Source organism: Meriones unguiculatus, chromosome 3 (genome assembly GCF_030254825.1).
Source record: "Meriones unguiculatus strain TT.TT164.6M chromosome 3, Bangor_MerUng_6.1, whole genome shotgun sequence".
NCBI lineage: Eukaryota > Metazoa > Chordata > Mammalia > Rodentia > Muridae > Meriones > Meriones unguiculatus.
In genome coordinates this window covers 103,597,829-103,623,594 of record NC_083351.1, presented here as the reverse complement: position 1 = coordinate 103,623,594, position 25,766 = coordinate 103,597,829, and the positions used below count along the sequence as shown (strand labels likewise).

The 25,766-nt window shown below is 41.9% G+C and overlaps 1 protein-coding gene across 2 annotated transcripts; it reads right to left on the bottom strand.

Annotated features, from left to right (window-relative positions):
- On the bottom strand, positions 1–24,680 carry Otulin (OTU deubiquitinase with linear linkage specificity). 2 transcript variants are annotated; one of them, XM_021640452.2, is made up of 7 exons: positions 24,430–24,680; positions 16,745–16,821; positions 13,248–13,342; positions 10,204–10,347; positions 5,452–5,577; positions 2,742–3,011; positions 1–546 (listed from the first exon to the last, which is right to left on the bottom strand). In XM_021640452.2, exons 1-7 carry the CDS (start codon positions 24,579–24,581, stop codon positions 352–354), a joined length of 1,059 nt encoding a protein of 352 aa, XP_021496127.1. In that variant the 5' UTR covers positions 24,582–24,680; the 3' UTR covers positions 1–351. The 2 variants fall into 2 exon arrangements, with proteins under 2 accessions (XP_021496127.1, XP_060236392.1); XM_060380409.1 differs by lacking the exon at positions 16,745–16,821 and having other exon boundaries at positions 24,430–24,554.
- Between the last annotated feature and the right edge of the window lie 1,086 nt (positions 24,681–25,766).

Sequence of the window (25,766 nt, the reverse complement as noted above, 5' to 3'; positions counted from 1 at the left end):
TTAAAAAGAGAAGTAAAACCAGTTTACCATCAGAACTTTCATTAGACACATTCCCTTCCAAACAGTTTCCTCTAACACAAGAGCAAATGCCATATAGAGACACAGTTTGCACCTTCTAAAGGCACGTGCTGAAGCCCCCAGTGAAACACACTGTGTAACAGAGAGAACAATGAGGGGAGACTTGGCTAATTAATTTGCATTATCAGCAGGTAGTCTTCAGAACATCACAGTCCAAAGATGGCTCCAGAGGCCTAAGAGTTCTCCTAGATTGTCCTTGGAGATCTGCAGACCTGAGGTCCCCAGAGGAGGAGCTGCATGTGCACATCACTTGGCTGTTCATATGTGTGTCTCTCACAGACTTGTCTCCTCACACACTCTGACGGGGATGTTATAGTGCCGATCGTCCTCAGCTATGAGGGTGACCACTGGCCAGTCCCTGGGGGGGTCAGTGGGATACACTGTGATGAACTCCTCAGTGTTATACTTGGACAGCCGGTACACCCGGATGGTGTGGCAAACAGCATAGGCAAGTAGGAACATTTCAACCTGGGAAGGAAAAACAAATGAGTGTTCTACGGGGACCCAGGGAAAGATGGGGCCTCGCACCAAACTGGCATCCGTTATTCTAGACCATGAGGCAGTTGCTTAGCTTAACCTTTCTCCTCCCCTTTAAGCCTAGTCAAGAGGGAGGGTAATAAAGGACTTACACTTGGAGTATATAACTATTATAATGTATTAACATAAATAATAAAATACCAGTTTAAAATTGAACAGGATTTGGAAAGCATTTTTTCTATAGAAGATAAATAAGTGGACAATAACCTTATTAAATCATAAGCCCTTAGAGAAAAGCAAGCCAAAGCTATGAGCCAGTACTTAATGCTCATGAGAATATATACAAGATGACTGTTACATGAATGCAGTATTTTCTTTCTGAGTGATGAAAATGGAGACTGAAAATATACTAATTGTCGATTAGTCACATACTTTAAATGGTTCAATTATGTTCTGTGAAATTCACCTCAGTTTTGAAAAGGCAGTGAAAGCATCATGAAGACATGAAAATGGGATACTGATAAACTGCTGCTGGGACTGCAGAGTGGGGCAGCTGCTTCTCTTCTTCTGCTTCTGGCAATACAAGGGATCAAATGCAGGGCCTCGTCCGTGCTGTGCAAGTGTTCTGGCACTGAGCTACATTTCAGAACTGTACAGTAGTTCCTCAAAGTATCACAACACTACCATCTGCCCACAGCAATTCTGCTCTGGGACTCAAGAGTAAAATGTGTACAGACACGTACATGCACATACACATGTCTATACACAAACACATACACACACACACACACACACACACACACACGCATGCACGCACGCATGCACTGTCAATAAATGGTCACAGTAATTAGCAGGAACTACCCAAATACTCACCAAACTGATGAATAAGTAAAATATAATATTGTCGTACAATGCCGTTTACCTGCTAATAAAAAGGAATGAAGTACCAATACATTCTAAAACATGGATGGATTTTAAGACATTATGCTAAATCAAAAAGGCAGTCACAAAATGCTGCAGAGTGTATGATTCCTTTACTAAGAATGTCCAGTATAAGCAGATCTTTACCCAGAATTAGATGACTGCCTAGGGCTGGAGTAAAGAAAGCCAGATTGCTAACAGGCGTTGCATTTCTTTATGAAGTTCCAACATGGTCTAAGATTAGACTATACTGGTGGTTTAAAAGGATGAGTTAACAGTGTTTAAGTTACATTTCAAAAGGATCAGTTTTAAAAAGGATTCACCATTGCAGCAGAGCCTGCTGGGTCTCAGAAATGACTAACTTCAGTCTATCGTGTAGCACAAGTCCTCCTAGACTGCCACAAGATCTGTGCTACAGTTCAGAAGATATGAACAACCTACATTCTAAGTACAAACAGTTATTTTAAGTAACCATAAATACTTCTGGCCTAGCAGTAACCACCAATCTTCTGCTTTATTTTACACTTTAAGCAAAACAACAGAACAGGTTTCATAGATTTTTACCTGCCAGAAAGACTCAGAGAAACCCAACTTGGCTCTCTATTCCTTGAAACATCTGTTCTGGTACTTGGGCCTTTTCAGGAAGGTAGGCACAGTAGTCCAAGTAGAAGGTAGTAGGTTAGATTCAGAGCCTTAATGTTACTTCAGTCATTAGCTAATCACTCATTCACACACACACACACACACACACACACACACTCACGCATGTAAGTAAATATATTTACATTCTGTATTTAAAGCCTCCCAGAGAGTAAAGAGAACTAACCTTATCCATCACTTTGCAAAAGTGATCCTAGTACCACTAGGATCCTAGGAGTAACAACTTATGTCCATAAGTCTTTGACATGTCACCCTCTCCTGATTAAGTGACAGATTTAGTGACTAGCTTATAACAAACAGAACATGGGATAAGCGAGAGTGTGCAACTTCCTCTACACTGAGAGGCTGTTGAGAGGTCTGTGCAGTAAAGAATTGAATGGTCCTCTGGCAACCAATGAAGAACAAAGATTTCCTGCCAACAGTCAGGTGAGTAAGACAAGCCCTCCAGCCCCAGTCAAAGCTGTAGCTTTAAATGCCATGACTGCAAGCTCACAAAGCAGTGGCCCAGAAGCATCTAGATAAGCCGCTACTGAACTGACCTACAAACTGTGAGACCCCTTCGATGGCTGGCACGGAGATAAAATACTCTCGAAGGTACAACTCACCTGTTCAAGGCCACCAGTGTGTCCCACCTGGTTTAGGTGGTTCCTCAGTAGCTGTTCAGGGTCATTTGATGTGTCTCGAGCAAACAAGAGCACAGAGAAAAATGGGACGTCCTTTCCCTTCTCTTTATCATCATACAGTTCAATGGCTCTGTTTAACATTAGAAACTTTACAGCTTCATAGAGGCTGTACTCCTCTTCTTCATTGGTGAACAGTTCATCACAAGCTATCTGCCTTGCTTCAGCAGTTTTCATTTCAGCCAGGCTCACCCACTGCAATAAGAAAGTTGTGTCACAATTACAATGTGTCCTGAAAATCCCTGGCATACTTCTGTGCCATGATTACAAGATGATTTTCAAAAGTAGGGGACCATAAGCCACATGCAAATGTGAAGATCTTCAAGTTCTCACCTCAAACAACTACATGAAGCCCTTATTTGGCTTCTTCCTTGTTAATGTGAAAGGGAAGTACACCACCCTAAGGGGAAGCATGGGGTGTGGGGTGGAAATGCTCACTCTTACTTTCCAAGCAACAGGACAACACCAACAATCAGAGATACCTGACAGAAAACATGTGTCAGCTGTGATGCACAGCTGTGATTGCCACACCTGGAGGAGCTTTCAGAAAGTTACCCCAGACATACACAGACAAGCCTCCAACAGAAGACTGTCAAGGGAGACTAATGGATCTCCTGAATACTGATTAACCCTATGTCTTAAAAATATACATGAGTGCCTAATAATAAATCCAATCAAGAATTCTTGACTCCTAATAAAAAAATAAAGGTTTTCAAACAATAGGCAAACTCTTCAAATGAAGAAGAAAACATAAATATGTGTGCTGCTAAGTTACCATGGAAAGAGATGTCAATATAAACACCAGTCCTCATGACTTAAGCACTAATTAGCATTGTTTTCAAATGCCAGTCCAGACTTTAAAGCTGAGAGAAAAGACCATGACTATATGGAACTCTCTCCAGTACTTTATAGCTAGACTATATTGTACACTTACAGTATCTTCTAGAAGTAGGCTATGGTGCTGGCAAGGAGCATGGCTCTAGAATCAGAGTCAAGATACAATTAAGATCTGGCTTTTGATACCTGATAAAACAGGATCAGATGAAGGGGGAGGCGGACCTCCCCAAGTAGTGGACTTGGAAAAGGGCAGGGAGGAGATGAGGGAGGGAGAGTGGGGTTGGGAGGGACTGAGGGAGTGGGATATAGCTGGGATACAGAGTTAATAAAATGTAACTAATAATAAAAATTAAAATTAAAAAAAAACATAACCAAAAAAAAAAAAAGATGTCACCCTCCAGGCTGCAGTTCTCATCTATACAAGGGGTCAACACAACCATACCACTTTTTGGGTAGAGCAACCCAAGTAACTTTTAGCATCAAGTATGACAAAGAGAAGTATGACAGCTGCTGGCAGATTACTAGTGACCAATTTACTGTAAACTGGCATCATGTACACATTTCCTGAAAGGAGGGTCTAATTAGAGTCGACATAATAAAACAAAACTAACACTTTCACCAGATCCTAAAACAATCTGAAAAAGAAACTGCACCTACAACTAAGTTGACAAACTCAGCACCCCCTCCCTCTCAGAGCTGCAGCCTGCCTTCGCCACTCTACCAGGCTAGCAGCTGGAGAGATGCAGGCTTCTAGCCCCTAAATGCTACACTCCACTCCAAACAGGCACTCTACCACAGAAAGGCGGGACTACACCACAGCATATTAGAATATCAACCTATCCGTGAACTCTGTTTCAGACAACTCTCAGGATGGTTTCAAAAGACACTTACTGACACAAAGAATTTTTAATACATTTGGGTAGACTCTTGAAGGATAAGAATAACTGGAAAGAACTTCATAAACACAGAGTGGTCTCTGAGAATATGAATATACGCTAAAGAATTGGATAGTTAAAAGCACTTTCTGCTCTTGCAGAGGATGTCAACATCCACCTCTAACTCCAGCTCCAGGAATCCAACTCCCTCTTCTAGTGTCCACAGGTACCCAGATGCATGTGTGTGAATGCACTTATGCACACACACCAACACACACACACAGAAATAAAAAAATAAATCTTTAAGAATGAAAATGAACTAAATGATAACCCTTAAACTTAAGAATATGACTCAGAATAAAAATTAAATTTATTAAGGTCTCTGAGATACTTGTTTCTCACCTCCAAGAACACACAATGGTGGTGTTTCTCCATTTTAACAAAGACTTCATGGGAGGAATTTATGATCGTTTAAATTTTTCTTTTCAATGTATGTGCAAGTGTATGTGGGCACAGTGTAAGGATGTACATGTATATGCACACAGGCAAAGACTAGGGTCTCACACTCATCAGTTAGGCTAGACTGGACGACCAGTGAGGCTCAGGGATCCTCTTGCATCCCGCTCTCCATTGTTGGGGTTACAATCACATGTCAGCAAATCTGGTATTTTTACACTAGTTCTGGGGAAACAAATCAATTCCTTGTCATGTATTTTACTGACTACACAATTCCTCCAGCCCAAAATTATTTTGTCTGAAACTGGCAAATGCTGACCCCTAAAGAGAACCATGAACCAAAAAAGTATTTGTTATAAACTTAAAAATAAATACGAATAAATAAATGAGCCTAGAAGTGAATCTGCTGGACCAACAAAAGAAAAAGCTTTGCACTTATCAGAGACAGAAAATTACATGCATCAAACCTTTTTCCTTAGCAGAACCAGGGACTCCTTAATTTTTTCAACCAGGTCCTCACTCTTCCCATCAAATTTCCATCCACGTTTCCACTGCTTGATCCAGCTATACTTGTTTATCAGCTTTTCTGGTAACTGGAATATCAAGAAACAGAGGTAGTTGTCAACGGTGCAAGATATCTATGACACAACCTAAAAGGAAGACAGCACCAAGCCTTCATATAAAACCCACTTTATTTCCAGAATTAATTCCTGCAAGTCCATCACATGGATTCAGGTTGGAGAATCTGAACCTGGAAGTCACAGACTCAGAAAGTATTGCCACAGAGAGGGCTGTTAGGCTGAATGCTTTTAGTTCAGATCCACAGGAGTGCAGCCTGTAGGACACCAGCCACAGGCAGGGACATAACATGCAAATGTGAGGAAAAGCTAAGGAAGTGTCCACATGGGGCCTTCAGAGTAGCCACCTCTGGCTTCTGGATGCACTGGAAGCCTTAGCACTCATTAGTTTATGGCTCAGCAAGGTGACTGATAGACATGGACTGATAGATATAGACTCCTTTTCCTGATAGACAGTAAAACCTAATTTCTGATTCTTAAAAACAATCACTAAAAGCACAATAGTTATCTGTTAAGCAGTATTAGCCCCACAATCAATACCATGAGATAGAAAAGATGACTGAGACTCAGCTGCAATGGGAGGGTAAGGAAGCTGTACCTTTCTTACTTATTGACAGACAACAAGTAATGATTATGGTTCTTATATTTTTTGTTCTTGTTCCTGGACTATTTCTACATACCATTAGAATCTGGAATCTAACCACAATTAGATTGATTACAGCATGAGAAACTGAATCTTCCCAACAATCCTGGGTGTGTCAGGATGAAATCCATAGACTTAGGCTACATTGCACTGCTAAGATTTCACCTCTGGGGTCCAGTAAGATGGCTCAGCAGGAGAGGTACACACACACACACACACAAACACACACACACACACACACACACACATACACACACAAACACATGTAATTAAATATTTTGGAAATAGAGAGATTTCACTCCTAGAGTAAAAAAAAAAAAAAAAAAAAAAAAATCATATCCCCAATGTCCTATGCTGAACTTGTTTATCAGTAACAAAGAGTTTAGAATGAGACATGTTCAGCTCCACTGGAACTTAAGACTTTGAGACAGTAAATCTGTCTGTGCTTTCTCAGCCTATGATAATCATGTACAACTAAGATGGCTTTTGTCTCTCCAAAAATCAAAATCACAGTGACAGTGCTGTGCATCACTCAAGGGGCAAAACCACCATCATCTTACTATGAGAAGTGACCATTCCCCTACAGCTGCAACAGCCCCACTCTGCCCACACTGTCCTGCACTGCTGAACCACGGACAATTTCTTAATTTAGTTTCAGATTTATCACCAGAATTTAAAGTGCCCTCAAGTGGCAACAAGTGAAATTACAACCTGCCTCCAAGAACTATAATCTAACAGAAAATATTGTCTTGTCCCAAAGGTGTGTAAGGTAGAAAGGGAGATAAATGGTAGCCCAGAAGAACAAATGAGGACTCTGTCACATTGGACTGTTATCTAAAACATAGGTGCAACAGTCAAGTTGTTTACTTTCTGAATAAACAAGTTAATTTCCTCCTTTCATTCACTCATCAGTCAGTTGAAAAAGTTTATCCAGTACAGACTTCCAAATGCGGGAATCTTGGGGGAAAAAGTCCAAAAATAAGACATAGAAAAGAAACTAGTAGGTTATTAGAGGGTCAATAAGACAGCTCAGTGGTGGAAAAGCACTGGCCATGAACACCTGCTGTCCTGAGTTCAATCCCAGGAACCCACGTAAATGTAGAAGGTAAGCAAACTCCACAAAGCTGTCCTCTGACCTCCATGCAGTCACTGTGGCATACAAACACATACGAATAATAAAAATTTAAAGGAACTATTAGGAAAGAACAATGGAGTTGGATTTATTTATTCAGAAGAAGATAACTTAAATGCTTTCACAGGTCATACGTGGGGTCCACATAAATCACCATTCCTTTCTAGTAAGTACATAGGCCTGCCTTCTGTTGGAGTAAGAGATGCAAGCAAGAAAGAGAATGTGAGTCTGAGGCCAGCCTGGTCTACAGGACCAAGGTCCAATATAGTCAGGGCTACAGAGAAACTGTCAAGAGAGAGAGGAAGGGAGGGAAGAGAAGGAAGGAAGGAGGAGGAAGAGAAGGAGGGAGGAAGGGGGAAGAAGGAAGGAAGGAAGGAAGGAAGGAAGGAAGGAAGGAAGGAAGGAAGGAAGGAAGGAAGGAAAAGACTGACACAAGAAAGGATAATGGTAGATGTTTAAGGATCACTAGAGAGCTTAAGTACAATATCATCTGTGACTGACCTGTTCTAACAAATATCTATGATCTTGACAATATGACAATTGCAAGTATCAAAAGCATCATCCCCAAAATGAAATCACAAAGACCTTTAGTGTCTTTCTCTACCAAATACTGTCACAGGTCTCAGCAATTTAGAGATCTTTTAAACTACAGTGCATTTAAAAACTAAAAAGCCCCTATATAAAGTATAGTCCCTTTTCAGTGGGTGAAAAGCTAGCCCAGCTTTGGCCAGCTTTCTTGAGGTCTGGGCTAGGGTCAAATAATCTGCCTGCAGTCAAGATAGGATCTGGACAGAAATGACGCCAACAAACAGGAAGCCTAGGCAGGGATAAACAGGACAGCTGCAGGTCAAGAGGGGCAAGGAGGACAAAGCTCAGCTTCTAAGGAGAACAGCAAGGTTGGAGAAGCTAAGCAGCAGCACAGTAGAAAAAGCCTGTCCCCTACAACAGTCTCAAGTGAGGAGGACTGCTGAGCCTAGATGTCCCCCTTTGATGTCCCGGCATCCTGTGAGGGTCACACAGTCTACAAATGGAAGCAGGCACCCTTGCTCACTCAGTAAATCTCCAGTGCAATCATGCATCTGTACATCTTTGCTTGTTCTCCTAGTACTTCAAGCAGTGCTGGAGGCAGGCATTTCACTCAAGTCTTAGGAACAATAAAACAAACTGTCAAGAGAGGTCCAAACCACATTAATTTTCTGAGGGCATAAGAACAAAAGCCATTTCTTCAGTGGAGATGAGCAAAACACAAATCCAGTCAATGTGAACACTGAATTCACAGTGCCCGTGCCCTCAGAAAGGCAAATGTGTGATGCTATGGGAAAGAGGAAACAACACAGCCACTGGGAATTTAATGGCTATTTGTACATTACTGCAGTTAGGCTCAGAAAACCACACAACAATCTCATCACTCCTACAGCGAACACATTTTAATACTGATCAACATCAAATGCAAAATATCTATTCACCACTTTTTTGGGGGGTGGAGGCTATACAGTTCTTGAGAAAAGGCCACTATATATATATCTCCCAGGCTGGCCTAAAAGTCACAATCCTTTTGCCCCCACATCAAAAGTGCTGGGATTACAGGCATGCACCACCCCACCTTGCTTACCTCATCTGTTTTCCACATGGTAATGATCTTATCCAAATGCACCTCATTAGCAGAAGGTGTTGCTTTACTTTTGGGGTACACTTTATTTATATATTTAATTACTTAGGACATTATTTGGATCAGAAGCTCTTAAAAATATAGAAATTTAAATTTTTGTTGAATAAGCCCAGAAATCTAAGAGTCACACAAAGGAAAAGGCTCAAAAGTATCAATATGATTTAATAATAATTCTGAAAGCACACACTTTTTTTTAAAGTAGGGTGGGCAAAGTATTCCCAGAATAATACCATCTAAAAATAAAAAGCACTTATATGTCTTTGTAATAGCTGTAGAACACATTCACTCATTCACTCATTTACTGGCTCTGTTGAAAACACAGTCCATAGCTGTGTAAGAACCCCAGTGTGGCAGGAACGAGTTAGTCAGCATACAGTCACTCCTTCATCACACCTGCCACATATTAGTGCAGCTGACACTGTGACCCTGCTGCTCCTAGGCAGTCCTCACTGATAAGTATTGGACCACACAGAAGTAACATCATTGCCATGTTTATATCAGCCAGGCATATTGGCTCACACCTGTAATCCCAGCATGCAGGGTACTGAAACAGAGGGAGTACCTCAGGTTTGAAGCCAACCTGGGCTACAGAGTTAAGACTGTCCATTCCCACCCCCAAAAGCCCTTCATCTGACATGTAAATAAACAACAGCAAAGCCATGTGAAATAGTGCCAGAATTTACAGAATTTCCTTTTAAAAACCACTACACAAAATGTCAGCATTTTGTATGGAGACACCTGGAGGCACAGATCCCAGGAACTCTCCATCATGTGGCAGATTTAAAGCACTAAAGACAGCAGGTCCAGGAAAGGTCTCTCCATGTAACTCTAACATCTCATCATGAAGGAATATTCATTTTTGAACTGCACCTAAAACCCTGGCTAGACCCTAATAAAAATTATATAATCTACTTCATAGAAATACTAATATAAAGTCAAATTGTTTCTCTGGTTTTTTTAATGAATTTTAGACATCTGGTCTCTAATTTGGCTTAGCTGTATTAAGTTTTGTCATTTTTCTCTTCTGGAAAATACTGGTTATTTCTAGTCATTTTTTAAAATATAAAACCATCTTACACATGCAAATTCAATAAATCCATACACTGAAGTCATGCTGCATACAATACCATCAGGTAGCAAGAGCAGAAAAGAGAAGTCTCACGAAACATCTCACCACAAATCCATGCAGCAACATACCAGTATGAGCTCGGGGTCCTGCAGCCAGGGGGGCAGCTTGGCTAGCTGGCTCATGGCCTGGAACAGTGTGGCCCTCAGTGCACAGTAATTGTCACCACGGACTCGCCTTATAGAAGTGAATTTCTGAGAAACTTCCTCATAGCCCTTGGGAGAAAACATTAAAGGGTTCAGATGGTGGTTACTGGCTTGAGATAGCAAGAAAAGTTTGTTTCATCCCTAAGGGGGGAGGGTCCTAAATCATTGGGAAATGGAAAAGAACAGTTCAGTCTTTCTTGTAAGACATTTCCAATCTTTGATCACAACCACATTAATTTTAAAATAGTGATGCTTTATGAAATCTCAGTATCTATAACAGTGGTTCTCAACCTTCCTTTAATACAGTTCCTCATGTTGTGGTGACCCCCAACCATAAAATTATTTCCTTGCTACTTCATAACTGTAATTTTGCTCCTGTTATGAACTGTAATGTAAGTATCAGACATGGAGGATACCTGGTATGCCAACTCCAGGGGGGTTGTGACCCACAGGTTGAGAACTGCTGATCTATAACAAATGCAGCAGACCTGACATACAAAATGAACCTGCACTAGTCATCGTCAAAATCCCTTCCTAAGCATCTGAGGGAGCACTCACTCACTCACTCACACACTCACTGGTGACATTTTGATTGGTTTAATCTGTGGTTCATTGATCCCAAATGCTTTAATAAAAAGAACAGCAGATGAGGCATGCAGTATTTCTATCTCCAGATTTTAAAACATACAGAAATCCTGAGTTTCCAACAGGTATGTGTATACATGCAGGCATAAGTCACTTAGTAATAATAATACATTCACAATATGTCACTAAGCAATGTCATCATTGTGCATTCATCAGAGTGCACTTGCACAAACCTAGCTGGTATATCCTACTACATACTTGGGTTATATACTCTCTTGCTGAGTGTCAGCAGGTGAAGTGTGATAACAAGCCACAATGAGAAAAAAAAAAAAAAGGAGATCAAGTATGAGACAACAACACAATCAAGAGATAAAGTGAGCATGAGATGTCTAAGGTTGCTGCTGGCATAAGACACACACTGTTCTACATAGAATAGTGATAGTTAGCTATCAAGTGCTGTGACCTCATGACTGTATGCACTATACTTTTACACGGCTGACAGTCCAAGTTTGTTCATAACAGCATCATGACAAAAACTACAGTAATGCACCACAATCCCACACACCACAGCAACATCATCAGGTGATAAAAAAGCTTCAGCTCTCTTACAGTCTTATAGATCCATAACTGCATATGAAGTCTATTATTTCAGAGATGAAGCTAACTCTTTAAAAAATTAATGTGGATTTATAAACACTTCCAACAGAATATCGAAAACAAACAAAAATTTGGCAAATAGGGACTAAAATAAAATCAAGAATCAACGTTGTTAACAGCCAGTAGAAATGGCAAGATTACACCACAGCTCTTAGAGAGTTGCACCCCTAAGTGGGATGTTTTGATTTGATTACTGAAACCAATCTCATGGAGGAATCATTTTCCCATAAGTTCTAAACAATGGTACATTTGGGTAACCTGAGTATCTTCATTATTGGACTTGGATATGCCAACTGTTAAAAAAGAACTTTAAAAGATACTAAGGCAACAGAATAAAACTATTAGTCAGTGAAGGCATTTCTAGGACAAGTGAGAAATTATACATTTGGTTCAATGTGGCATTCTGGGCAAAAAGTTGGAAACCCTGAGTAGCTGATAGCCAGCAGAAAGCCTCTGAAAAGTAAGTCTTTCAACTTAGGCACTGAGAATCCAGGTATCTTGTGACTGAGTTCTATTTTGGCTGAGAATATTGATTTACAAGAATTAGGGCTGAGGCTGACATTTTCTTTCAGATTTCTGGGGACAAAAGGCATTTGTGAACTTGAGGTGAACCCTGAAAGACAAATAATATTTTTTAAAAAACTGAAATAAATTAAACAAGCTATGAGGGAAATTAACTAAATTTTGAAAATTTTAAAACCCTGTCAAATATGATTCCAACAAATTCTATCAAATATGGGCTGGAGAAATGGCTCAGTGGTTAAGAGCACTGGCTGTTCTTCTAAAACACCTGGTTCCGTACCCATACGGTGGCCCACAATCATAATCACAATCATACTCCAGCCTCAGGGAATCCAATGCACTCCTCTGGCCTCTGCAGATACTGCACACATGTGGTATAAACACATACATGAGGGCAAAATACCCATACACATACAAATAAATAATAAAAATACAAAAGGTTGGTCAGTATTTCCAAAACACAAGAACTATATTCAAATTCAAAATGTAAATAATCTCCCCCCCCAAAAAAAAATAAATAAGCAGAAGACACAATCTTGTACATGGTAGAAGTTTGTCACTGCCAGTTTTGTAGCTCAGGAATGGTCAAACAGAATCAGCGTCACAGGGTTTACCCTGCTAAGAAGGAATGTTGGATGGGAATACATTCTGTAGGTAGAGCACACAGGGTATGCTGCAGTGCTGGGACCATCCCACACTCTCGGAGGCTATATTAGGGTTGCCAGTCCATGCAATGGAGCAAAGTGAAAGTAGCTCCCGGCACACTTTAAATGAAGGAAGTGGCTCAAGACCCTTCTACAGAGAGAGTACAGGGGAGTCTACACACAGGACTTAGCCAGCATGTGCAGAAGGTGCAGAATCACCCCTGCCTATCCTTGAGGCTTTTACAACAGCAGCTAAAAAGGGCATTCCCAACTGTCTCAAAGAGAACCACTAATGGCTTACTCAACTCTCTACAGAACAGTTATGTGTTCTTCAAAGAAAGTAAGTTACTAAAGAACTGATGCTGCTTCTATATTAATACTATGACTCCAAACAAGTCCTTATCTTTGCAGTCTGTTTCCTCAGTTCTAAATTTAGAACACCAATATTTACAGCATTGTCTTATTATAGCAGTTGTCTTAACCAACGTCTAAAAACATAATATGATATGTAACTTATGACAGATGGTTTGAAGAACTCAAATAGGTGTACCATGGCTGTACCTTTTTCATACATGTAGCTTTCTGAGTATTTCCCCTCCATTCTTTTTTGCAGTAGTCCATAATATCCATTTCAGGAGCCACACTTAACCTGGGTTCTGTTGAAAAATCAAAATGGCAACAATAAAACGAAACACATAATGGACTAAAAAGTAACGAAAATAAAGGTACTACTTTACTGAGGATGGAGGGGGAGTCCACTCTTCACTCCTTACTTTCTCTATTTAAAAAATTCCTGAATCCCACTGCTGCCAATCCCTGGAGTCCAGGCCACCTCCATGCTAGCTCTAGGAACCATTGAGTGGTCTCTCAATGAGTCTTCCTGTCACCACAGCCTCCAGACCATTCTCCACACAGCACCTAGTCAGGTTGTTCATTTAAATCCTGAGTCAAGTGGCAGCCCTTCTCCATGTGCTCAGAGGGGTGCTTCTGTGTCCCAGCTCACACTCATCTGACCCACAGCTGTCTGTGAATACTTTAATAATCAGAGGCAAGCATATGAAGCATGAGAAAATAGTTTCACCATCTGTAATTTTTTATATCAGACAGAGATAACAACTAACAAAAGTGACATGCTATTTCCCTAAGACTATCAGAAAGTATCAGCATTCTCACTGCTAGTTAATTCGCAGACTTCCTTTGATGTCCCAAAAATTACAACTCAGCATCCAACAAATGTTACAGGTTTCTTTAAAAATGCATTTATATACACTTCTCCCCCTCAATATCCTATTCGTGTGTGTATGTGTGTGTACCTGAGATTAAACCTAAGGCCTTAAGTAAGATTTTCTTGATTTAATGGATGAAGTTTGACTTCTTGATGTGTGCTTGCCTATTACAGTTTGATATTTCAAGAGGAAAATCGGGAAAATTTTTGGGTTCATCTTGGCTTCTTTTTTAAACTGTTACAGATATAGATCATAAGATACCCACTATCTTACAAGAAGACCTCAGAAGTACTTCAGAACACACAAAGCCTGTGTATCTTGTACGTGAAATAAGTGTTTCATCTAATTCAACAAACACTCAGTGAAGATCTTAACCCTGCCAAGCACTGTGCCAGGACTACGGATGTGAAGACAGTGAGGACAGAGATTCTGCCCCAGTGCACTGTAAAGAAGGAAAAGGAATGGATCACAAGCACTTACAAGCCAGAGCACAGTGGAAGCCAGAGTAGACAAGGGACACCAACACCTCCTGAGAGTTAGGGAGAGCAATTTGTTTTGTAAGTAAACTATAAAAACTGTCTATTCAAAAAAATGCCTCATTGCTCATCATTTGTCAAAGAAAAATAAATCTTTTTACAAAAAGGGAGAAATACTCCATGTAGGTAACACAGATGCATTTCTGTGTGGAATACATCATGATTAACCTAGAAATGAAAGAAACTACAAATATTATTGTTGCACAACCAACCGTTAAACAAAGGCCCTTCATCTTTGAAATTCAAGCGATATTTGTTAGGAGGTTACTCAGAATAAGGAAGTACTCCCATAAATCTGCCTTTCCACTCACCTCCCCCCACAAACAGGAAGAACTGCTAATATACACTCAGGACCCTTTCTGGGCCATAAGTTCTTGCCAGGGAGGGATGTGAGCCTGGCAAAGAATGAACGCTACCAGCAGAGAATGTGCTTCCAGACAGGAAGTCTCCCTTACTGTCTTCCTCTCTGCTGTCCTCACTCCCAGTCACACTAAGACCTGACCCCTGGGGAGGACTAGGGAATCGTACCATCTTAGATCACAGGTAGGGCTGGCACAAGGGTCTTATGACAAACAGAAGCCAAGCTAGAAGCCTGATCCTGCCCTGAGTCAGAAGTCTGTATGAAGCAAGAGGCTTGGAAAATGAAGTACTTGCAGAGCGACAGCATAATGTTGCCTGACTTCCACTGGGCTACTGTGTCTGAAAGCATACCAGCAGTTCCCGCATGCTGACTAGGCTGAGAGACGGAGGCACAGGGCCTGACCTCACCGCGCACTGAGTACAATACCTTCCTTCTAACTATAAACTACACAGGCTCTATTTCTGCTTCCAGGAAGAAGACTTTTTCTATTGCAAAACCATAAAAAAAAATTAAATAAGGGAAGTAAAAACCAGAGTGGTAAGCAGGCACAAATAAGTAAGCTTTGATCCTTAAGCACCATGTTAGTGACGAATATAATAGGAAACAAAGCTGGAATTCCTCCAGGAAGCTGGGACTCTCAGAGGACAGACTAGGTTAGAATCTCAAATTTCTTCTACAATAGGTCTAGTAGAAAATAACCTGGGTTTTAGGGGCACATGGCCTCTGTAGCGTATACATAAATTATTCCAACAGGACTGTATTCACAAAGCTATATCGGAGGGCAGGGTGTGGAAAGCCATTGTGGAGCTCAGCCAGCTAGTGATGTCTCTTCGCCCACAACTAGAACAACAACTCTCTTACTGCTCTTGGTGTGTGCTCTGCTGTGGAGGAGGCAGAGCTGCTACAGGACACTCAGGAAGGGCAATAAACTCAGCAGGACTGAGATTGACGAGTACTGCTAGACTGAAGCTGCACCTTGCAAGACTCACAAAAAAGCTTGGATGCCTGTATGGGGAACAATGTTTGACAGAAAACAATCAAACCAAAACACAGCCTAGAAAGTGGAAGAGGAAAACAGGAGATTCTTCAGCATTATCAAACAATGGGTACACCACAGAAAAGCCTGATATCTAAATGAGACCCAACAGCATTCTGTGCCCTGAGTGACTTGGAGCAACACAGCCATGGAGACTGAGCATCCTATAAAGTTCTAGGGAGGACCATTATAAAATATCTCTGCTGTCCACACAGGGAAGCGCTGACTGGCTCTGAAGAAGAAATCAAAAACCACTATCAAAGCCTTATGTATGCTAATTACAATAGTGTTTTTGTTAGCTGTGAGGAAAATAGAAGCCAGTTCTCAAAGCAAAACATGTGCATTATTCAAGCAGTGAGAAAGGTAGTAACATTCATACACACTCTGTGGAGCTTTCCACTCAGCCTCTGCAGAGGCCTACCTGCAAAAGATCACCACTAACCAAAAAGCCAGGGAGCACCAAGTCCACACCAGAAGCACTGGCGGGACTGACAAACAACTGACAAGCAAGGCCGACAGAACAACGCAGACTGCACAGTCATACAATGACTGATGCTACCAAGCACACGGTCCTTCCGCTCTAGTCAAATAGACACACAAGGCCTTCTTCAAGGATAGTGTACAGCTAACTTCTCAAAACATCTTGCAATTGAAGATGACGAATGTATTCACATCCAAACTCTTCTAAGAATTTAAAGGAACAAGCTGAGAATAGGCAGAGTCAAGAGATGCAGGGAGAGTCTTCCCTAAATCTACTTTGACAAAGTGGGCATTTCATGTAGAAAGGACTGTATGCATGAGAGGAAATACATGCCGCATTTCATGAAAGCAGATATACTAATCTAACTGAATTTTCTATGCACAAAGAAAGTCTACAAACGAAACAATTCCAAACATACCTGATATCCCTCTTTCATGTATTAGCAATTCTTTCTCCTTTTCTATTTCATCTGCAGCACGGTACATGTCCTCCTCGCTGAAATCACACCAAAGTAGATATTTTCAAACTCTTGTTGCACTGACATTTCCCATTGTATGACAATAAATAGCAGCTTACAAAATGAAAATTTAACTGTTTTCACATATAGGATGCCACTGTAATAAAATATGGGTCCTAGGATGCTCATGTCTCTATCTCAACACACTCTTCCACTTCAGAATTGCTTCCTTTAAGTGCAACCACTCATACATTACCATACATGACTCTAAGACCATTTAAACTAAAATCTACTGGCATGCATCCTAATCAATGAGGCTCTGAATGATTCTATGTTCCAAGGACGGACTAGCGCTATAGAAGCATTTACATAGAATGTTGATCTTTATAACATGTTACAAGCAAATATGACAGCAACTATTCTAAAGACATGAAAAGAGAGAATTGATTGTCACAGAACCCTAAAGCTAAAAATCCTCAAGGCTTCTAACTGGATTCCCTCACCAGCAATCATCAACCACCCAGATGCTGCTATGTTCCCTCAAGCTTTATTGACTACCACTAACCAACAACTTCAAGAATATAATAGCTTCCTAATGAACATGGCTCCCACTTTGAAAACACCGCCATTTGTTTGAAGATTTAGAGGCTTGCCTAGAGCTGCCCAGCATGTTCCAGCTTTAGTATTAATTCCAGTACCTTGAAAATAATATTAACCCCAAATTGACAATAAAGGGAAAAGAACACAAATTATCTTTGCTGAATGCAAAAAACACGTATGTGAAAGACCAATAAGAAGCAGAGGGGTGAATGGTGTAGGCAGGGAAGCCCAAGGGTTCTGGAGGGGCAGCTATGCAAGGCAAGCTATTAAGCCAGGAGGAAGTCCAAGGCTCAGGAACTAGGAGAAGCAAGTACCTCTGAAGGAATATCAACACATTGAGCTTAAGAATCAGGAGATTCTACATACAGAGTGTAAAGACTTCTAACTCCCTGTATTTCCCACGACAGTGCCCCATCCTCACAGCAGATTGGGGAGGGAGGAGCTTCAAACACAATGGGATCCAGAAAGGAAAAGGTACCAGGCTCAAAATAAGGAACCAAGTAAATAAGTAAGGTACTTCTGCTTCCAATCTCTTCATCCTTGGATATGGCCTAGCAGACAGATCAAGAGAGACAGATGAAGAAGGGTGCTAAGAGAGTGAACTACAGAGGGAAACTAACAAGAACCTCATGAACTCATCCAATGTTTCCCAACTATGGGCGAACAAATGTCTGCATCTGCACCTTGCCGATGTGGTAGTACATGCTTATAATCCAGATATTCAAGAAGCTGTGGCTGCAGATCTTGATATCAAGGCCAGCCTGGAGTATAGAAAAACCTCGTCATTTGTGTGTGTGTGTGTGTGTGTGTGTGTGTGTGTGTGTGTGTATGAATGATCCTTTGTCCAGTTTAGAATCCTGAACTGCCTCTTTGTTAACACATCCTGACATTTGCTATGTAGGCACATCCTCTACAGGGAGCAATAGTCACTATGGGCATTCAAATAAGACTGGCAGAGTCTATGTACAGCAGTTACTAGAGTATTTAATTCATAAGACTGTTGTGAGAATGATGTATTTAAAATAGTGAGTACTTAAGAGTTACTTACTATTATTTTTCACATATCCACTGATGTGGAGTATTAATAAACAATTGTTCTAGTGATCCTTGTTTTCTCTAGTGGGTATGGATATGTGTTAGCAGTATGATAGCCAGAGAGCAAATATCATATGCTGCAATGACATTTCAAGTAACAGGCATGATGTCACCCAAAGAGCTTGTGCCAAAGTTAAAAGCAAACAGATGCATGAGGACAATGGATCAAAGGCCAAAAATAAAATATGATAACTTGTTTTCATTTTAAATTTCATAAATTTAATAATACCTCCTGTCAAACCCAACGATTATGCCTATCACAGAAATTCTGATCCTCTAAAATAGTCATTGAAACAAATCACTTTCTTAATATACTTAAATTCTCAGAAGCTGTGTTTGGACAACACTTCCCTAATCTTGCCCTCAGTCTTCTCAGCTTCAGTGAAAGGCTGGTAAGATCTATAAGATCTGTGGTTCCTCTTCCAGCTAAGTCCTAACCGCCTGTCATATATTTGCATTTCAGGCAAATTATGTGGCTAGCTGCATGAACATTTGGCTCTCCTTAGGTTCTCTGTTCTTAATTTACAAAATAACCAAAAGCATAATCACAACTCAGAGCCCAAAGGAGGCAATCCAAATAAGCATTTTACAAATATAAATTCCTACAAGTGCCAATAAGAACTGAAACAAACAAACAGGAGAACTGAGTGCAAAGGAAAGGCAAAACAGCATGGGAATTGGTGGAAATAAAAAACAGTGACTCTGGACACAATTCTCACAAGCAAGGCAAAGCAGAAGCTGCTCAGGAGCCCGCAGCATCTACAGATAACTTCAACAACAGGAGATTTCACTCAGATCCTTACACCAGTATTTGTTCATTTTCTTGGTCACCAAAAGTGAGCTGTAATGTTAAAATGGCTGTTAAAAATGACCCAAACCTGTGTCTCCTTGGAGAACAGGTAAATGTCAATTTTAAGTAATGAAGATCAACACAGTCAGAAAGGAAAGCATGTGAGAGCCCAAATGAAATATCCACCCACCTATGACAATCAGGAAGAAGCAGAGGGAAGGGAGGAAATAAAATTATTTTTAAAATGCTCTGGGGCTGGACAGATGGGCTCAGTGGTTAAGAGCACTGTCTGCTCTTCCAAAGGACCTGGGTTCAATTCCCAGCACCCACATGGCAGCTCACAACTGTCTGTAATGCCCATTCCAAGGGATCTGACACCTTCACACTAATGCACATAAAATAAAGATAAATAAATATTTTTTAAAAACATTTTAAAATGCTCTAAGGATGGAGCACTTGCCTAGTAAGCCCAAGTCTCTGGAGTTTACTCCCTAGAACTGTAAATAATAAAATAAAATGGCTTTACTTCAACTTCTGTAATGGGGCTGAAACTCAGCTTTGTTTTGTTCTATTGTCTTGATATTTTGAGTGTCACAATATTACGGTAAAAAAAGTTACAGAAGGAGATTATAGCTAAGGCTGGGAATGTGAAGCAGTTAAGGGTCTGATTTTTTTTTTTTTTTAATGGAAAGGAAAGATAATGAAACAATGCAAGGAAAGGGGTATTATCAAGATAAAGTCAAAATGATGACAGCTCTAAAAGGATGACAACTTTTACTGTAAAAACATGTCCACTCTGGCAAAGAACAGAGGCCGTGAACCCTATAGGCTCAGATGAACAGCACAGCAAAGCTTCTCTCCTATAAAATAAAACAGCTAGAAAATAAAACCGACTCAATGTCCAGACATACTAGTTATATTTAAACTGTGCAGTTAATTTTAAAACCAAAATGATAATAATTCCGAACTAGAAATTTTCCAGTTTAGTGCCATGGCATTATTTGAAATGGTGTTTTCAAATAATCTGTTTTCAAGTTCCCATTAAATACTATTTACCCTTTTTCTAATGAGCTGAGTTATTTTATTTTGAAGCCAATATGCCAATCTGAGTAAGCCAGTGCACTCTAAATTATAACTACTTCTAAATTATAACTAGTACCTCTTACTTTGCTCAGAGATTTCCATATCAAATTTTAAGGTGTGTGTGTTTTGTGGGAGGAGGTTCAGACATGGTCTCATGAAGCTGAGACCCACCTTGAATTCCTAATCCTCCTATGCCTTCACTTTCGTAGTACCAGCATTATAGGAATGGACCACTAAATCCATGTTTGTAAATGTTCACTAGTACAAACAAATTATAGTATTTCCAAGAAAACTATAAAACTAAAGGTAGAGTTCGGTGAAGCAGATTTCTGTGAAGCCATATTTTCAATTTCTGATTCAACACATGAAAACAATCAATTCTAATGTATATATACAGCTCACAAGACAAGATTTTTTTGTTTTAAAAATATGTATTATTTTGATTTTTACTATTTTATGCGTGTTTCCCTGAATGCACACCTGTATGCCACATATGTGCCTAGTGCCTGAGGCCAGAAGAGGGTGCAGGATCCTCTGGCACTGGAGTTACAGATGGTTGCGAGCCACACTGGGTAGGTGCTGAGAAACTTAACCAGATCCTGTACAAGAGCAGCAAGTACTCTTAACCATTAGCCATTTTTCCAGCCCTCAAAATATCTTCCTAACTCACCAACTGAGCATTTGACAAGGCAATAGTAATCTAAGAAAAAGAACCCAGGACGCAGTCTTTTCAGGTCTGAACTGGAGCCTTGAAGTTCATACTTCACTCCACCTGTCCTAGAGACTAATGGCTCAGGCGGTATTGGTAAGACAGAGTCAACCAATGTGACACCAACACATCTTCCCACACAAATACAGGAAAAGTAAAGATCACGACCAGTCAACCTAGCCCTTTACCACTGTTCAGCGACTGCAGAAAGAGGTAAACAATACAGCAAATGCAGGAAAGTACCAGCACCTAGGCCAAAATTCCACCCCCTTCTACAAGTGGACTTTCCATGTCCAGCTCATGCTGCTCCACGTGACTTCCAGAAGCGCTAGGGACAACATAGCCACCTTCAACATTGAGATTTGCAGATATGCTACAAGATTCCTTAAGTTGGCTCTGAGTGAGGAAAGGAGAGGGAGTGCACTAGTATGCCACCACTATGCCTATTCTCACCCCCCTCTCTGGGAGCTAGGCTGGGGAAGGGCAGAAAAACACCAGAAAAGTAGGCTTGGCAATCCCTGAAAACAGCCTAGCATTTACAGAGCAGGTGGTACTCACAGACCCTTTAAGAATTCGTACCTTAGCTTGGAAACAAAAGCTTGCCCTCAATATCACAGGGCTTCACAGACTACTTGTATACCTCCACACACAGCATAGCCACCGTGAATCCCAGACTCCACTCTAGTTCCATCCTCAAGTAGACTGAGAAGGTGCATGGGGTAGTCTGTGAATCCCCTAATCACTTTTGGTGTGGTATACCTGTCTAAGGGTTCCCCAAAGATGTAGCAGAAGTCAAACATGAAAAGATGGGGGAATGAGCAGACGAAAGAGGAGCCAGCGAACTTGCAGAAGCAAATTAATCAGGTCTAATGTAAGCCTCTTCAAATGGTACTCCAAGTTGTCCTGTAAGCCATCCTTGAGGCTTGTTCACTAAGCAGTGTATACATGTGGCTTGTGTGTCCCTCTTCCCCAGTTCTCTCCCGTGTGGCATGCAGTGAGCTTATTAGAAAGAAGCCAGAACAACCTGGGCTACCAGAGCCAACCATCATGCCTTTCACATCCCAAACACATAATTCAGCTGTAGGAGATTGCCTATTATTTGTATTCATAATTAATTTCCCATTAAATGTGGTAAACATGACTCCATAGAATATCTCAATCATATCTAGTCTTATTGCGTTCCTTATTTTAAGGTACAAATATTTTCAATAATTCTGACTGGAAAGAAAGGTCTGACCCCAGGGCCTAACACAGATTTTAAAAGCACACTTTTAACAACATTATTTTAAATTTACACAAAAACTATTGAGCTGCATATATCACATGTGCACATATTATACTGTAAACTGTGTAATGTTTCTATGATACATGACCCTAAGAAAGCCCCACAGGGAGAAACAGCCCACTGAACTACTCATATAATGCTGATTCAGAGAGATAAACAGGCAAGCTATGTGATGCTTAAACAGTAACATTTTCAAGTTATCCTACCCCCATTTCCCACCTCAAGAGTCAAAGGAGAATGAGGTAATTAAAGGCAGCAGAGGCAGTTAAAAAAGAAAGAAAAGAAAAGAAAAGAGAAAAGAAAAGAAAAAAGAAAGGAGGGAGGGAGGGAGGGAGGGAGGAAGGGAGGGAGGGAGGGAGGGAGGGAGGGAGGGAGGGAGGAAGGAAGGAAGGAAGGAAGGAAGGAAGGAAGGAAGGAAGGAAAAGAAAGAAAGAAAGAAAGAAAGAAAGAAAGAAAGAAAGAAAGAAAGAAAGAAGAGAAAAGAAAGAAAAGAAATTGAGCTAATAAAACCACAAATTACAAACACAGGGTGGGGGTTAAAGTTTGCTGTCCTTATAAATCATGCTTCTCTAGAAGTCTGGTGTTGCTGAGGTCAGGAAGAAGGGGGTGGGGTGAGAACTTGCTCTTGAAATCTACCTGTGGCTCCCTGGCTAAGCTGTGTCTGCCCAATGTACACGTGTTTCCTCAAGAGATGACAACCTAGGCTTTCAGCAACAGGGTGAAAACTCCTTCCCTCTGAGGTCCATTTCCCAAGATGCTCATGAGAACCACCACACCAGAAAACCTACCAGGCAACTGTGCATATTCTTGGGAATGTGGTTCTGGCCTCAAAAGTTCAGGTATTTTCAAGACATATGAAATTTCTAGGGTAACAGTGAGGTGCAGGACTTAGAAGGCACAGCATCTAGGGAAGGGCTCAGGATAGGAAGGCTGTCAGCAGGATCAGTTAGGAACCAGGAAGAAGAGCAGAGGCAAGAGACATCTCTAACCTAGGCAGCCATAGATGAGATCAACTCACACACGAACCTGTATGTGGAGTTCAACCTAAAGAAAAATAAGTGTCCCTATTTAAGAATCAAGACATTTCATGCAAAAGCCAGGATATCTAGATTCATTAACTACAGAAGACCCAACAACTATGCCAGAAGCTTAGAGAACGCTGACCCAAATTAAGAGCTAAAAGCTCTCCAAGTCCCAAAGCTAACACCCAATGTCACTAACTCTAATTGCCAACCTAGCTCCAGGAGAAGGTTAAGGCCTCCTACTCTAAACCTTTCCCCAGTAACCATTAGCTCATTACACGAATAATTATCATCACATAGGGGTGCTAAATGAAATCGTTCAAAGCCCCACCACAAAGCACTGTGCAAATGAACTATTTTATCACATCTTCATTAACAAGGCTTCAAAAGATCCTTTCTTAGAAAATTAAAAGAATTCTAAAGGTCCATTCTTTTATCTTTTGGGTCAATAAAAAAATTAGTCAATTTGGCTGCCTGAGCTTTTAATTTTGTAAGTTCAAAGGCACATATAACTGACCTATGAGCTCAGTAGACACCTCCAAACCCTGCACGGTGTAAAAGCTTCTAATTTAAACGCTGTTTTTCTTCCTACCCAATAAGGAACTGCTCTAAAACCGCACTGATTTTTGTGTGTGTGTTTAAAAGCAGCGGGCGGAAGGCATGTCTCGCCAGGCTCTGACAGGGTAAAAGGAGAGGGCCAGCCTGTAGCCAAAGTCTGTCCAACAGGTGGGAAACTCTTCAAGTGACTAGTCTTCCCAGAGCAAAGACGTCGCGGGGCAGTTGTGTGGCTGTGACAGGGGCGAGCTGGGGGCTTCCTTCCAGCGAGGCTGGAGGAAAGAGCTACAGGATCATTAAGCCTCTCCGGGCTTCTTTTCCAAATTCCCAGAGCTTTTCCTAACTTTAGGGGTGGTGAGCTGTCAGAGCAGGAATGGGGCGGCCTGGGTGACCCAGCTGTGACAGGCTCGTCCTCCGACTATGTCAGACCCGTCTCCTACGGCTCGCGGTCGCCCGAGGGAGGCCAGCACACGCAGCCCGGCGCCCACGCCCGCCCCGCTCACTCACTGTTCGGCCGGGCACCGCATCGCGGCCCCGGGCGGCGCGCCCGCCGTCCTCTTCCCGCCCTCCCGCGCCGCGGCCCCTGCCTCGCGCGGCGGCGTCTCCGCGCAGCTCGCTCCGGGCCACGCTGCGGGCTGGGGCATGGTTCCCCGACTCATCCGCGGCCACGCCGGGCCCTGCCGTGCCACCGCCCGGAGCCGTGGCTGCGCTGCCCCGCGCCTCGCGAGGTCCGCAAAGCACTTCCGCGAGTGTCACTGAGGTCCGCCCCTCGACCTTTGACCTGCCGAGAGGGGCGTGACGGGAGGCGAGGCGACCGGACGGGGTGACGGAGGGGGCGGGGAAAACGGAGGCAGCGCGCCTGCGCAGAGCGGACTCATCCGCAGAGCTTGAAGCGGCTTGCACCGCGCGGGCACTGCGCATGTTCAGATCGGGCTTGCAGGCGCAGCTTAGCACCTCGGGTGCAGACTGGGGAGTGGGTGCTAGAGGCTGGTCAGGGCCCGCGGCGCGGAGGTGTGAAGATGGAAGGTCCTGGTACTGAAAGGTCCCAGTGAGTTGGGATGCCGGTGGCACCTCCCTCTGTTCCGAACTTCACCCTCCGTCCCTGTAGAACTCTGGCTGGCACCTGTTTCTGAGTGGCAGCGCAGCCTCCAGAGTCCGCCTGGCCTTGGCCTCGGCTGTAGGGTCACAGTTGAGCAAGCGCAGCACTGTGTGTAATCTTGAGTTATAATTTCATGTTGTAGTTTTATTTAAGAATAAGTACAAAAGGCTGATATTAACAGACTTCCAAGATCTGACAGTGGAGGCGCAGACGCCAAAGTGAGTGTGAATAGGTGTGGCTCCAGCTCAGAAACTGAGTGTGGAGCAAAGGCGTGGCAGAGACAGTTCAGAAGCCTGCAAGAGGTTCAGGGGCAGAACAGGTAGGTAGGTAGGGGTAGATTGTATGGAACGATATTGGAAGTGAGATCATGAAAAGCCAAGTTAGCTTGATAAGCTTGAACTTGGTCTTCGTTGAGGTCCCTTGAGAACATTTTGAAGGTCACTTTTGCCTGCAGTTAAATATTAAAGGATAGGGCTCAACTGATGTTCAGGGGGCGGGGAGCACACTCGTTTTAGACATCCTCCTAGGCTGATTGGCTGATTAAAACTTCCTTGATTAGGAACAGGCTGCACCGTCTGGAGCTATCTTCAGTTCTCCTTAATAGCCATTTATTGCCAGCCTCTGTGCGGAGGTAACCTCGTTGTGGACATTAACTAAATCCTTGACATGTGCAAACTCCTAACTTTACCAACCCCAAAGTGGAGAATGTCACCAGATGACACCTGAAACCCATAGCAAACATTTC